The following is a 16014-nucleotide window of genomic DNA, read 5'->3' as shown; positions in this document are numbered from 1 at the left end:
TGGGGCGCTTTGACTCTCCTTCCACGCAGCCTCCTTGGACTCCTCTCCTCCGCCCTCCGGACTCCGGTCTCCTCGTGGTCCCCTGGCTTCCCAGATCCCCCTCCTTATGGCAGCAGCCCCCCGAGTCTCCGGCGCAGCTTCTCGGCGGACGACCCTCTCGCTCCCGGGGCTGGGCCGGGTCACTGGATGTTGCTGAAACTCCGGAGACCATGCGCGGGTTTGGCTGCTGCTTCCCCGTCGGGTGCCACTGCCGCCGCCGCCGCCTCTGCTGCCGCCGTCCGCGGGATGCCCAGTAGCCCGCTGCCCGGCCCCCGCGATCGCGTGTTCTTCGGAAGCCGTTTGCTACTGCAGAGTTGCGCGAACTAGTCATGGTGCTGTGGGAGTCCCCGCGGCAGTGCAGCAGCTGGACACTCTGCGAGGGCTTCTGCTGGCTGCTGCTGCTGCCGGTGATGCTACTCATCGTAGCCCGCCCGGTGAAGCTCGCGGCTTTCCCTACCTCCTTAAGTGACTGCCAAACGCCCACCGGTTGGAACTGCTCTGGTAAGTCCACCACCCCAGCGCCCGACCCCCTTCGGCCCCGCAGAGGGGACGCGTTTCCAGCGCAGACCAAGCCCACCTTAGTGCGTCTCCTCAGCCCCCCGTGCCTCTTACTGCCCCAAACCTCTCGGACGACCGACCTCCACCCCGAGGAGCACTGGGAACCTTCCAGGCCGCTGCGGAAGCTGGGGCGGGGGGGGGGGTGACGGGGTCTGGGGTGGGCAAAAAGTACACGTGTAGGAACCTTTTGCATCCTTGCCCTTAGAGCGGCGGATATTTTAAGAAATACTGGACGGGATGGTTTTGTGGATCCACCGAAATGAGCACCAGTCCTTGGGGGCTGGGGGGGTGGGGGGTGGGGTGGGGTGGGGGGTGGGGACTAAAACAGAACCTTTCCATCATGAAAGGAAAAAGTCTAGCTAAAACGAGCGAGAAATAACTTTATGGGAAGGAACAAGCGAGAAAGCGATCAATCCAAGAGTGACTGCAGGGGAAACACTGATTTCTGGCAAAAGTGCCATGGGGTGCCCTGGTCTTGCTTTCAAGACCAGGTCACACGGATTCTAAAGGAGCTTGGGGTTTAAGAGAATCAATATCTCTCTCTGTCTTCCCCTTTCTCTCTCCCTTTCCCTCTCTCCGTCTCTTCCTCTCTCCCACATCCTCCTTCAAAGACGTGTTTTTGCAGCCCAGAGATGCTTCTCTCTTGCCTCCCCAAGCTCCTGATGGGGAAGGGAAGTTGAGAAAAGAATCAGTCGTCGGTCTCCCAGGCCTGGGTGGGCATAGCCGAGGCAGGCAGGCTCCTGCGGGCGGGCGGAACCGACCCCGGGCTGACTCCATTTCTGGGCAAGCTTCCTCCGAGTGGGTCCGGCGCTCTTCTTGCTTGCCGGGGTCCCTTCAGAGTCTGAACGCGAGAGCTTGGCAGGCTTTGCTCAGCCGAAGCCTCCTAAGTACATAGGGCCCGAGGATGGGAGTTGCTGTACTCCGGGATGGCTTTGCATTTCAGTGTGACAGCCCAGAGTATACCCGGGCGGGATTGTGGTGTGATTTCATTGGCATTTTAAATTGCATTCACATGCCTGGGTATTGTCCCCTAGGTCTGGTCTGTTCTAGTTTTAGCAAGCGTGCATGTAATTTTTCATCTTCTGTAAATATAATTCTGCTGTAGTTAAATCTGGCTCTGAACAAAGTGGCTTCCAGGGATGTATGTAAAGCTGAAGTGTGTGTAACTTTGGAGAGGTAGGAATGGCCAACTGTAACTCATAGGATGAAAGAACATGTAGTCCTAGGTTGTTACTGCCATGAGGAACATTATTATGCATCATGATAGTTTGTGCTTTTTTAAAGACAGGTTGAGATTTGCACCCTGTTAGATTTGGGTCAATAGATTGCCTTTGTTCTGTTTTTGGCAAATTCTAACTTTGGTATTTTTATAAAATTTAGCATGTCTTCTTTAACTTATTCCTGGTTCATGGGCGCATGTATGTTATTTTTGAAAAGCTAAGTTCCAGTTTTCAGGTGTCTGGTCACTTTTTTTAGGTGCTTTACCATAGGGCTATGAAACAACCTGTGCTTGAAATGAATGGTCACAGCTTCGTAGACCAACATGCCTGGTTTGCTTCATCCCAAGTACAGTATCGCTTTAGGAAATAACTAACTTAAATGGGAAATTGAGGTTGGCAATCAAGAGATGTACTATGAGCCGGATATCTTAAGGAGATTTGCAGAGACTAAAGAGAATAAACTTGTTTTCAAGGCAGGTTTTCAAGAACCTGGCACCCCCCTCCACCCTGTTAACTTAGAGGTGATCAATCTTCATTTGAGCCAGACAGACCATCACAGAAAACACTGTGCCTGTTTATCTTTATTATTGGGGCTTTGTTTCCTCTTTGTCTGGAGAAATTCCAAATAAGGGGTTGCTTCAGACCTTAAGGCAAAAGAATGATTAAGGATGGAAAAATGGTAAAATGACATTCAGAGACCATCAACAGCTTTTTTCTAAAATGTAGGCTTGGGGGGGGGGTCATAAACTGTACTCTACTTAATGAGAAAAAAAAAATAAAGAAGCTGGGGATCAAGTTATAAACCTTCATTCACTGCTGCCAGTATTAACTCTGGCTAAAATAAAATAGCACAATCAAAAGAGAATATTAAAAGATAATTCATTAAAAAAGAATTGTGAAAAAAAAGAAATGAATATTGATCACTTAACTAGATTTGGGAGGTTATCAGTAGAGAATGACCTTGCAGTACAGCTGTGGTTAATGGAATAAAAATTTAGAGCAATTCTTTTAAAGCTGCAAGATAGTGCTTTTGTTGTGGTTGTTTTTAAAATCTGTAACATCTTTAAATGACTGGAATATTTTCTTTAAATTTGAGGTTATGATGACAGAGAAAACGATCTCTTCCTCTGTGACACCAACACCTGTAAATTTGATGGGGAATGTTTAAGAATTGGAGACACTGTGACTTGCGTCTGTCAGTTCAAGGTAAGAAGTCTGATATTTGCGTCTTCTTCTTCATTGATGAGACTACAAAGAAGGGATCTCCCTTTACAAACCATCACTTGGCAATTTATAGCTGTGCAAGCTAAGAGGAAAGCTGGCACCAAGCAAAAGTGTTGTCCTGCCAAGAGAGCCAACGGATGTCAAAAAGACATAGCTTTTTGGAGAAATGTGTATGCCAGAGTTATAAATGCCACTGGAGGTAGAAAGCTTCAGGTTGTTCCTTTGATGTGTCAGAAGCAAATTAGGTTTATGTGTCCCATCTAGCAAGAATTTTAAAATTCAACAACTGCTGGGGATAGTAGCTACAACAATCAATGGATAAGAAGTGTGGATTTGTACTTTTGTTCTTTTTGATTGGGGCTGTCATTTTTTTTTTTTTTTTATCATACTGCTCTGTTTTAATGGCCTTGGGTCTTATGATCCTGGCAATCCAGTTAAGTTTTTAAATAAACTCCTTATTAGCGTGACTTCAGAACTACTGTGCTAGTTTTGGAAATCTTGGAACTTATTAATATATATCAACTTTTCATGGGTATCACGTTGAATTACAGCTGGATCTCCCAAGAACCCGAAAGAGTGCAAATAGCTGCAGGTCATTTTATGAATGTTAGGAAGATGGAGTTTGCCTCATGTTAAAAGAATAAATAAAATAATTTTTTCGTAAATAGAATGGGAGACTGTAGCACTTGTATCATCAAAACTACATTATGCGTATCTATTGAAGATAGAACTCATGTCATTATTACAGCCATCATCTAACAAATGCTTTATACCACGTAAATTATGAGCCCTCTTTTCTCTCAGAATGTTTATATAAGCATATGTACCCTCAACTACCACAGCTATTGTATTAATGTCTTATATTCACCATTGAGTGTTGCTGAATTACTTTTGTAAATACACATGAAATCTAACATAATGTTCAACCAAGAAATATGTGCATAAACAAAACTATATAAGTGAGATCAGGTAAAACTTTTCCAAGACTGGGTAAGCAAAACTAAAAAAATAAGAAAAAAAATGTTACAGAACAAATGAAAACATTAAAGTGAAATTCAGGTCTAAAAACTTGTTATAGTATGCAATATTTAGAATCGTTGATGAAATTAAATATTTTGAATTGAATTCGACCTCCCAGTGAAAGAGATAAGGGAATTCAGATTTAAATATAGTTTGAATGGTTTGTAGATAAGTTAAAAGCTTCTTGCAAAGTATTTCCTTCTTTCTAAGAAAAGCAATAAAACAACTAATATTTGCAAAGTGCACCACCTCCTGGTGGGTGAATATTGCTGTGACCACACTACAGTCTTTCAGACCATACTATAGTGTTAGAAACATATTTGTGCATATTTAATATGCACGTGACACGAACCTCTAAGGTCTCCAGCCGCACTGAACAATGTAATTATGTTTTTTCAATGAACTACATGGGAGAGGTAGAGCATGAAAACTCTCCAATTCATACTTTCCCCAAATGTTAACTCAGGGAAAAGTACATTTGGACAAATCAGTAATTAAAGGCCCAAAGGATTTTGTGGATTTTCCCCCTTACAGTTTGTGATTCCCATAAATTGGTCTTACTTTCATGACCCAGGGTAGGTATAAGAAGTGAATTCATGAACAGTATAAAATGAACCAAAAAGAACGTTCCACAAAGGAAAAACCATAATTCTAACAAGATTTCGACAAGAGAAAAATAATGGAGTTCACAAAATTCTAAATGGGTGCATGCTACTACAAGGAAATGTATAGTTTTCTTATTAAAGAGACTGTATTCAGTTTTCAGGTTCCACAAAGGGTTTTGGTAAAACTTTTTATCAACAAAAACATTTGTGCTTTTCATGTTTTGGTCAGCCAGTTACATTTGTCATTAATTTAAATAATTGTTCAGTGGAATTGATTGGGGAGAGGGCAATGAAAACAAGTTTGAATAAGAAAATAAATGTGGTTTTTTAATGCCTATAGTATTTAAATTTACTACTAGATTTTACTGCTATTAGCTTATGCTTTGTGATAGATGTCAGTCTGTCAAGAGAAAATAAACATTACCTTCATGGAAAATTTAGACTCTATACATACTAAGACTGTAGAGTGGCTGATTTAGGTTCAAGATCAAAGAAAATGCACAAGTTGTGCAAAGAATAATAAGATATTTTAGGCTAAGAGTATCTTGATTCATTCCTTTCTAGTACATTCCAATGAATTTGAGGTTTTGGTGTGTGTGTGTATGTGTGTGTGTGTGTGTGTGTGTGTGTGTGTGTGTGTGTGTTTTCCCTCCATATAAGGGAGATGTCTTGATAATCTATTTTCCTATATCTTAGTCTAAACTAGCTGAGGTTATCTACTCCTAGTCTCCTGTGCTTATGGATACAGTCACAAATTCTTTCATTCAAATTAGAATGTGAACGATGGTCATTCTGTCTGAGAGATAAATTTCAAAGGGAAGCGTGGGTGTGATCTGCAGTTTGCCAACTTGGATTATTATTGAAGTACTAAAGAGAACATATATTTGCCTTCACTTCTCTTAGATGATCTAAAATAAACATAGGGGTATCTGGGTGGCTCTGTTGGTCAAGCATCCAACTCTTGATCTCTGCTCAGGTCATGATCTCACTGTTTGTGAGATGGACCCCCCACATTGGGCTCTGTGCTGACAGCGTGGAGCCTGCTTGGGATTCTCCCTCTGCCTCCCTCCCTGTGTGCCTCTCCCCTGCTCCTGGGCGTGCTCTCTCTTTTCTCTCCCTCTCTCTCTCAAAATAAATAGATAAACATTTAAAAAATTAAATTAAATTAAATTTAAATTAAATAAACACATTCTACCCTTTACTTGTTACAACTGAGTGAGTTAATTGTTTTATCCTCCTTTTACCGATGAGGTAATTCAGGCCCATTACCATTATTAAGTGGTGATCTTAAAGTAAGAACCTAGGTCCTTTGACACCAAATCTAGTTTTTTTCCAGGACATTATACATGCAAAAATACATGAAAATATCAGTAACAGCAACAACAATACCAAATTATTGTAGACAATTCAATATCACAGGTAGTACACCTGAGTTTTTGGTGATGATATGAGTTCCAGAAATGGCCTGCAGCCTCATTTCTATCTAAATACCAGATGACATGCTGATAAATCTTCTGATAAATCAGTTGTGGAGAGGAAAATTTAGAGACAGTTGGATGGATAGATAGGTGGATGGAAGGAAGGAAGGATAAAGTAAGAAGAGAAGGAAGGAAAAAGGAAAGGAGGGAAGGAGGGAGGAAGGACCATATGCAGTTTTTCATAGATAGCACTGGTCATAAAATGACAAATTACCAGTTTGTAATTCAAAAATATGATGAAGTTAGGCTTTTCAGATATTATTTAATTCAGATATTAAATGTTTTCATTTAATAAGCACGTTTTAGATCCGCAGTTCTTCCACTTACTAAGACTGCATAACAAATTGCCCAGAACTTAGTGACTTAAAAATAATGAACAAAACAGGTGAACATAAGGGAAGGGAAACAAAAATAATATAAAAACAGGGAGGGGAATAAACAGAAGAGACTCATAAATATGGAGAACAAACTGAGGGTCGCTGGAGGGGTTGTGGGAAGGGGGATGGGCTAAATGGGTAAGGGGCACTAGGGAATCTACTCCTGAAATCATTGTTGCACTATATGCTAACTAATTTGGATGTAAATTTTTTAAAATAAAAAATAAAATAAAATAAATAAAAAATAAAATAAAATAAATAATGAACTTTTTTTTTTTTTCTCATGAATCTACAATTGGACAGGGCTTGATGGAAATATCTCATCTCTGCTTCCCTTGGCATTAGCCGAGGAAGGGAGAGAACTCAAAGGCTTGGTTCTGTACTCTCCTCAGGGCTCTCACTCATAAGTCTGACTATCAACTGGAGACCTGGGTCCTCAATGTGGATCTCTCTGTGTGTGTTAGTTTGGCCTACCTCATACCACAATGGCTAGGTATTAAGGGCAAGTGTCCAGAAAGAGAGAGAGAGCCAGACAGAAGCTGTATCCTTTAATGACCTAGCCTGAGAAGTCACACAGAGTCACTTTCACCATAGCCACAGGCTTGCCCACCCTTAAAGTCGTATTTTCTTTCATTTAAAGAAATGTGGTTACAGAGAAGAGAAAGTTGCTTATTGAATGATCAAAGGATTGGGACATGTGCAGGTTTTTTATCTTTTTCTTTTTTGGAAGAGAAACATACCATATCCTAAGCCATTATTCTTAAGCCTTTGACAACTGGGAATATAACAAGAATTCACTTAACATCTGTGGAGTGCCTTCTACATGCCAGATTCCATGGAAAGTGCCAACAATCTAGAAAATGTAAGTTATACCTAGCTTCTAGATGCTGAAATCTCAGCTAAAAGAAATCTTCATTAACCAAACAAGCAATAAATCATATGAAAAAACTTCTCACATACATTTTTTGTTCATTTGTAGTAAAATGAATTCCATATATTCTAGAGTGTCAAGTCATTGAACCCACCAGTGTGATATGTAGCTACTTTCTTAAGCAATGTGGACACTTTGGAGCAAAACCATTCCACTGGAAAACACATATTTGGAAAACAAACTTAAGATTTTTACAACATCTTAAGAAAAATAGGATCACTGTTCCCCTGAGAGGAAGTTTGTACAACACATACATTTATGGGTCTAACCATCTGGGCCTGAGTCTTGTTTTTTTTCTCTTACCAGCCAACTATGTGGCCTTTAGCAAATCACTTAACATCTGAATCTGTCCCTTCATCTGAAACTGAGCAGTATTATGATTACCACTAAAAAGTATTTCCAATAATTTGGCATATTTTAACATAGTACTTAGCCTATTTTTATGTACCAGGGTATCCTGTTTTCCTTTATTTCTTTAATTTTAGACACGTGTGTTTAGTATCAGCGTTAGACGGGGTGTCAGCTGTACTCAAAACAATACATACCACGAGAGACAAATAGTTAACGTTTCTTTTCCTACATGGATATTCCCAAGTATTTTAGAAACATGACTCTGTTAATCCTCCTAAATGCCCTGGTTAACCACTTCAGATGGGGAAACTGAGCTATAAGCTTGTTAAATATTTAACTGTTGAGTGATGTCCACAAGGTCCTACACCGAGGCAGTGAGAGAAATTGGAGAAATGAGGACCAGACTTGCACTCCTGAGGCTTAATGATTTAGAGTATGCTTCCTCCTTGCATTATTCATATTAATGAGTGCAAGTCGTGGTACTAAAGGCCAAAAACATCGTGCTGGTAATCTACAGTTGAGCTCTCTTCAGCTCCATACAAATCTCCCTTTTGGCTTGTGCATGGAACTTGGCAGCTCTGTTTTTAGCACTGTTCACATTTGGCTTACTGCGTCCTTCAGAAGTGGCATAGGAACACTTTATCAGTTTATTCCATATTTTAAGATGCATATCGGCATTGTGTACTAGCACTTGTCAGAGATAATAAATACTTTCCACCCCTCACCCCCTGTCCGCTGACTACATCTGAGTATTCTGCAGAAGTAGATGAGAAAGATAAATAGAGTGGTTCCAGGGGTTGGAAAGAAGAAAATGTGGACCCAGAGTAATGTAAGCAGGTTTGAAGATGGAGATTAACAGGTAGCCAAGGACAAGAATGCCAGAACCTGAGCATGAGAAGCCAACTAGTCCAGCCATCACACTAATTTTGATTACCTTCTGCCTACTGAAAGTGTCAGCAAGACTATGTCACCAGTTGTTCACTTCTCTCTGATCTCTCCTCCATGTGCTCAGATACCATTTTAATGTCAATGGTTCCTCATAAATCCTCCCAGGCCATGTTTCTGACATGAGCACCATTTATGTGGTACTACGTCAGTTCTGCTCACTGGAAGATTGACCTATGGTAGGTCAATTCTGAGATGTAAGTTAAAAAATCCACATATGTTGGGGCACCTGGGTGACTCAGTCAGTTAAGCATCTGACTTCCGCTCAGGTCATGATCTCACTGTTTGTGGGTTGGAGGCCTACATTAAGGTCTGCACTGACAGTGCGGAACCTGCTTGGAATTCTGACTCTCCCTCTCTCTCTGCCCCTCCCCTGCTCTCTCTCTCTCTCTCTCTCTCTCTCAAAAATATAAAAACATTTTGAAAAATGCGTATATATTTTAGAAAGCTTGTGGAAGGCAGCCCTTATATAGGTTATCACCTGATCAGAAGTGAATACCTATTTAAATATCCTCATTAGTAAAAGGTTCTAATCAAGTTTAAATATAATCACATAGGATAGGGGTGCCCGGGTGGCTCAGTTGCTTAAGTATCCGACTTTGGCTCAGGTCATGATCTTGTGGTCCGTGAGTCCGAGCCCCGAGTCGGGCTCTGTGCTGACAGCCTAGAGCCTGGAGCCTGCTTTGGATTCTATGTCACCCTCTCTCTCTGTCCCTTTCTCTCTCTTTCTCTCAAAAATAAATAAACATTAAAAAAATCATTAAAAAAATATAATCACATAGATAGACTGAGTCTGGGAGCCAACAGTATAACTGTGAAAAGGAATTACTGCCTATATAGAGAGCTTCCAGAATATGTAGATTAGAAATTGTAGAAGTGCAGATTTCTAAAATATGTCATATTTAAAATATTTAAATGATTTTAATCACATGTAAGTAATTTCTAAATAGATGTGATTTAGTACCTGAATCATCATGTTAGCAATTATGGAGATCATAATATGAGTGTCATACAATTTGGACTTACTATTGGGAGAAAAGTGTATCACTATTAATAAGTTCTATTTTAGTTTTTCAGTAACAGATACAAAGCAAACTCATAAAATAAGACTTTTCATTTCAGAGAACATTGATTTATCCCATTTTATTTATAAATTACTAGGGTGATTAAGCCATTGTTACATAAACAAAAAGAGCAAGAGTTAAATGGTTGATTGAGAGGGAGAAAGTACAGATATTCTAAGAAAATAGAGTAAAAAAATAAATTTCAGTTTTTTTATTATAAGATCGTAACCTTACTGAAAATCTGTTCTTTTTTTTTGGCATAAATCTTTGAGTCGAATTTAACTTATGATAGCGTTTCAGGTTTATTATCATATACATTAAAACTTTCCTAGCCACCTCACCAGATCACTGGTTAATTTTGTATGTACAAAATTATGTATGTACTTACAGCCATGAGAAATCCAAATCTTTTAGTAAGAACTAGAAACAGAAGAGTGTTTTCACATGCATATGTATGTATGATTTGCTTTACTTAGTTTCTAGCATAGGTGGATATTTATAAGTAATCATCGTGGTTATTATGTTTGTTACAATTAAACAGTGAAGCATCAGTAGTAGTAATCATGAGATAATCACATCTCTAGTGTAATTAGCAGGTATAGGACACAGCCAAATATCTCTAATGCCTTAGAGTGTGATTATATTACAATGAGTATACCCTGTAGGTTGCCTCATTTACATTGTAAAATGTGTACTTTTTTGTAATGAGGTTGTTTTAAAAATGAACTTTTCTTTTTATGAAATATATATTAATAGTCATACTTTTCAATAATAAATCAAGTTTACATATATATGTTTTACAAACTTATCAGTAAACTTTTCTTCAATAGTTATCGATTTTTCCCTTGTATTCCATTTGCTGTTTTTTTTCTTGCGCTATATCTGTCCATATCTGATGATCTAAAGATACATGACAAATGAATTAGTAATCCAAATGTCTTACCCAAATATTTAGAAATGTGTAAAGATTAAAATTCAACAGAGAAAAAATATAGTAAGGCGTAACTGACTTCATTGGTATTGCAGCTATATACTTCTGCTCCAAACACGGATAGGCATTACTTATTTTTAATAACGTGAATGTTGTAGCGTGTTTTGATTCTTTCCACCAACCAGATGGGCATATATCTGAAAAGCAGTATTAAATAATGTTGATACATTTTTTGCAATATCTTTGTACAATTGCTTGTCCAATCACTTTGTTGGAATTACCTGATCAATTCAGAAGCTTTTTTTCTCCCCCCCGCCCCCCCCCCCATCTGAATCAAATGACTGATTGGCCCGACTTGACATTACTTTTGTGTATCTTTGAATGATGCCCTTGTAAGGTCAAAGACTTAATGGAAATGATGGGGATTACTGAAAATGAAAACAGGTACTTACTTTTGCAAATGATTATTTCTGTTCAAGGTCTCAAAGGTATGCAGACTCCAGTAGTAACCATATGCTTATATCTGTGTGTTCCCCAGTGCAACAGTGACTATGTGCCTGTGTGTGGCTCCAATGGGGAGAGTTACCAGAATGAGTGCTACCTGCGACAGGCTGCATGCAAACAGCAGAGTGAGATACTTGTGGTGTCTGAAGGATCATGTGCCACAGGTATGTATATGATCCTAAAGACTCCCGAGACCTTTGGGAACCTTTGCTTTTCCTGTTATGTTATCTCCAGATAAATCATTCAGACTCTATACTGGCTGGATAAGCCTCTTATTCTTTCGCACAAGGCATGCATTATTCTTATTTTTGTCTCGTTTACATTTCGAATCACTTATGGAAGAAAGAGAAAATCTACCATAAGGATGTTGATTTTAATACATATGTTATTTAATGAAGTGCAGACAGTTGAATAATATAATTAGAGCTCTAGATTTACTGCCTATGTGCCAAATATAGAGAAACTTATCTAAGCACGGATAAAGTTGGTTTGTTTGTTTTGAACAATAGCATCATCTGCCAGAGGGCAGTTTTGCAGATCTGGGTTTGAAAGTGAAAGTTTGGGTAACCTCAGCAGCACTAGAAAATATGAGCTTCCTTCAAAAGTGAAAACACAGAATCGTGCCAGGAAAAGTCTATTTTAATGGAAAGATAACAACTATTAGATAGATCACACGTATTTTGTAGATAACAGGTGTTTTTCTATTCTAGGGAACTTTGTACAAAGTCATGTGTATGATGGTTGGGTCAGGATGGTAAATGAGCAAGGAGAAAGTCTTGTATTCTTTAAAAGATTATCTTAAGTCTGTTGATGGCTAGTAATTGATTGTGTTCCAAATTGTACCAGTGACTAGTAAAGTTCCTAAAAACTAGCAGAAGAGAATGATATTATTACTCACAGATGATGATGTAGGCTTTTTTGTTTTGGTTTTGGTTTTTAAGTAATCATTTCTGTTATATGATTCTTTCCCTCATTATGTTAACGTCCTTCCTGGTGCCCCACTTACTCTTACTTGCTAGAGCAAATAGATCATTGCCACTTCATATAAGAAGTAACGAATGAAAATGACAGCAACATGTGAGAGGCATTGGACTTGCTTCCCCAGTAGGGAGGAAGGAGGGCCAGCATGGTACTATCATAGTAGAGATGGGGGAAACAGAAAGAAAGACAGGGAGCAAACTAAATATGAAAAATCAATCTGCCATACCTATGGAGAAAATTTAAAGTGATATGTCAAGACGAATCATATGGGGGAAAAAATGGAACCTCTGACTCTTAGAAGCCAAGAATGTTGGAGGCAAATACCAGAGAGTACTGAGAAAAGGATTTACCTGTTCAAGATCATTTAGCTTATCAATCTGTCTCTGACAGTAGCCAAATGAGAGTCAGTGGGCAGTTATAATAAAGAATCATTAAGTTATGGTATGGCTAGGAACATTTGGTGCCATAATCTTTCTTTCTTACTTGCCAACCTCCAACTTCTTGTAGGTTCAGGCAAGCACATTCTCCTGATTCACACAAATCTTTACATTCTAGTTCCTAATGTATTGTTTATACTATGAAAATAAAGAGTGAGCCAAGTAGAAAATTTAATCGCAGTTGAGTAATCCATACCTACCTGATTCGCACACTTAGATTTCTGTAGGATTTAATTAGTAAGCCAATCTTGCTGAATGTTTCCCATTGACTTAAAAATCTAAAAGGTTTTTGATCTGAATAATGATGGAGGGACCAAAGTAATTTTGATTAACCAGGTCTGACTGTAAATAAATTAGAGTTCTGACTTTTGATCTAAAAGAAATTTTCCTTCTTTGTAGATTTTCCATTTATTTTTAAAATGCTATTTGACACTGAATAGAGATGGCAAGTTGTGATCTCTAGGAATAAAAGCCAGTAGAAGATATAACTTTATTATATTTCATTGAACCTACAAATCTTTTTTTTTTTTTTTTTGTCCAAAAAATGGTTTCCTATTAGGCAGTCTGCTCAATAGTCTCACTCTCAATTTTTTGTGTTATAAGAAGTGCATTGGCTAGGAGTTTAAATTTTCAAGTTCAACAGCATGACTTCTTAAGTGTTTTTGTCTCATCAATAAGGATTTAGTAGACTGCTTGTCTCTGGTTTGCCAAGATGGCTTATTTTATATTAGAGAAGCCTCAAAACTTTTCATCACTATTTCATAATGATGCCATGGACCTGTGGTTATTTTTTCCATCTACTCCTCCTTTCTTCCCTACTTACTTGATTTGGGTCTAATAAACAAAAATTGTCTTAAAGATCATGTCCCTTCACTTTTTAGGAAGATACATGGGAAATACAAGCCAATATACTGCTGCCATTTTTTTTCTTTTCCCAAACCATGTGTATTTATTAGAAAACCTATAAATGAATAGGCAAGATGTTTACTCAAAACCTTGATTTTTATGTTCCAGACACAGTGATAAGCATTTAAAACATGCTTTTGTGCAGTAAGCCTCAAAACAACCCAACGACATAGACATTACTACACTCATTGAATAGAGGACAAATAAGCTTAAGGTTACATAACATTCCTTATGCTATCAAATGAGTAATGTTTGGAGATTTGAATCTGTAAGCTTTTACATATTTCCTCTTATGTGACTATAAGGATAAAAAGCTGAATAAGACATGGTTCTTGATTTTAAAAAGTTTACAGTCTTCAGAAGAAACAAGAAGCTGTACACATTTAACTAAAACATATAGAATATATTCGTGTTATAATATAACAACCTGTTAGGCTCTGATAGTTATATAAGTAATACTGAATTAAGCTTTAAAATTAATTCAAATAAATTTAGTTCAAATTTTAGCTGTGAAAGTATGTAAACATTGACCATTCAAGCACTGTCCTATCCAAAAGTGATGGTGCCATGAGTTCTGATGGTCAGTTCAGTCGACAGCACTATTCTACTATGGAGATGAATGCATCAGCCTTTATTGATCTGTTGCCATTAAACAGAGAAGGCATATGATTAAAATCCTTACTTGGTCATACATTTAGTAAGAAGGGTTTTTCTTATAAATTGTTTTACCAGTTAGCTTGCCTTAAGGAAAGACTCTGCTGGGCTAAAGACACAAGTTAATAAATGACTTGGCTTTCTGACTTAATACAGTGTTAGACTCTATGAATTTAGTGAATATGAGTCTCCACCAAGGCTGATTATTTAAACTACTACTCCTTCAGAAGTGCCATTTGATATCGTTCTTGAATCATTGAGATTTCCGTGTGAGATGAGGGCATTTCAGACAAAGAATACCAGTATTAGTCTTAATCCCCAGTACTAACATTAAAAATACATAACCAAATGTATTTAGAATGAAAAGAAGTGGAGCGCCTTGGTGGCTCAGTCGGTTAAGCGTCCGACTTTGTCTCAGGTCACGATCTTCCCGTATTTGAGTTCAAGTGCGCGTTGGGCTCTGTGCTGACAGCTCAGCTCAGAGCCTGGAGCCTGCTTTGGGTTCTGTGTCTCCCTTTCTCTCTGCCCTTCCCCTGCTTGTACTCTGTGTCTCTCTCTCTCAAAAATAAGTACACATTAAAAAAAATTTTTTTAGAATGAAAAGAAGTGGAGAGGCAAAAGGAAGATGATGTCCACATTTAAGAGGTAGAACCAGATGGAAACTCAATGGTCTTGACTCCCACCTAGAAAACTCACTGTCCCTTGGAACTGAGTTGTCAGAAATCGACACCTTTGATCAACTGTAATTATGTAGGAGGGAGGGAAGAGAAGAAATGGAGAAAGAGGAATGTCGAAGGCAGGGTATCATTTTTTTTTTCCTGCCAGCATCACTTAGGGTGTATCCAATTTTAAGCACAAAGACAAAAGTCACTCCTCTATTGATTTTAAAAACAAAGGATGAAGTTGGTGGCAGATAAACTCATCCACAATTGTGGTATTTGGAAACATATTAGCAATTACATGAAAAGATAATCTATAAACTGTTTTTTTTTTCTTTTTGTGTATATGTGATGTATAATAAATGCCTTAATTATGAGTTTATTTGCCACATGTCTTAGCCTGTTTAATTTCTGAATCTCACTCTTATAAGCATTTTGTTTTCCTTTTTTTTTTTTTTTTTTCAGTTAATGGCACCAAATTCATCGTGGTTAAAATAAAAATATGAGAGATTTTACATAGTCCATTTTAGGAATTGTATCAAAGGTAGATAATAGTTTTTCTTACAACGTTTAAGAATGAAAATAATAGAGAATTTATTTTATAAGTTATATTATACAAATTAAATTAAATTGATATGAATATATATTTTCAGGTTAAATATTAGTAATTTTCTCCATTATATGATTGTTTTAATGAAGAAAGTAAACGTGAACTAAATAAAGTCATAAGTAGTTTTTGAATATGTTTTCAAACAAAAACAAAGTATTTCTTTTTCCCCCAGATGCAGGATCAGGATCTGGAGATGGAGGTAAGAGTTACCTTTTTATATATTTGAAGACTTACCTATAGATATTATTTATGGGTATTAACTTATGTATTTGCCATTACAGATGTCTGATACAAATTCACCTTTTTCATTTTAGGAAAAGGGAAAACAAAGTATCATTCTACTTATTACATAAATGTGTATACATGCAAATATTTTGATATACTTATGAATCATACTTAAGAACATCTCATCTAATCTTTCTTGTTCATTCATTCGTTTGTGCCTGAGTTATCTTTAAGAGAGATATGCATTTCAAAAATTCCTAAAGGAAGCCTCCAAGAACATTTAGCAGGGCAGAAA

At 37.9% G+C, this 16014-nt stretch overlaps 1 protein-coding gene across 2 annotated transcripts in view; it reads left to right on the top strand.

Annotated features, from left to right (window-relative positions):
- The first annotated feature begins 351 nt into the window (after positions 1-351).
- Positions 352-16014, top strand: part of TMEFF2 (transmembrane protein with EGF like and two follistatin like domains 2) — a 229431-nt gene continuing 213768 nt past the window's right edge. For both annotated transcript variants that reach the window (XM_030327521.1, XM_030327520.1), the window contains exons 1-4: positions 352-540; positions 2914-3023; positions 11282-11411; positions 15667-15693. In XM_030327521.1, the coding sequence (XP_030183381.1) occupies positions 369-540; positions 2914-3023; positions 11282-11411; positions 15667-15693 (439 nt within the window). In that variant the 5' untranslated portion in view covers positions 352-368. The remainder of the gene's footprint in view (positions 541-2913; positions 3024-11281; positions 11412-15666; positions 15694-16014) is intronic.

The sequence above is a fragment of the Lynx canadensis genome, chromosome C1 (genome assembly GCF_007474595.2).
Source record: "Lynx canadensis isolate LIC74 chromosome C1, mLynCan4.pri.v2, whole genome shotgun sequence".
In the NCBI taxonomy this organism is placed as follows: Eukaryota; Metazoa; Chordata; class Mammalia; order Carnivora; family Felidae; genus Lynx; species Lynx canadensis.
The sequence above is the reverse complement of the archived record's forward strand: the minus strand, read 5'-3'. Positions and strand labels throughout refer to the sequence as shown.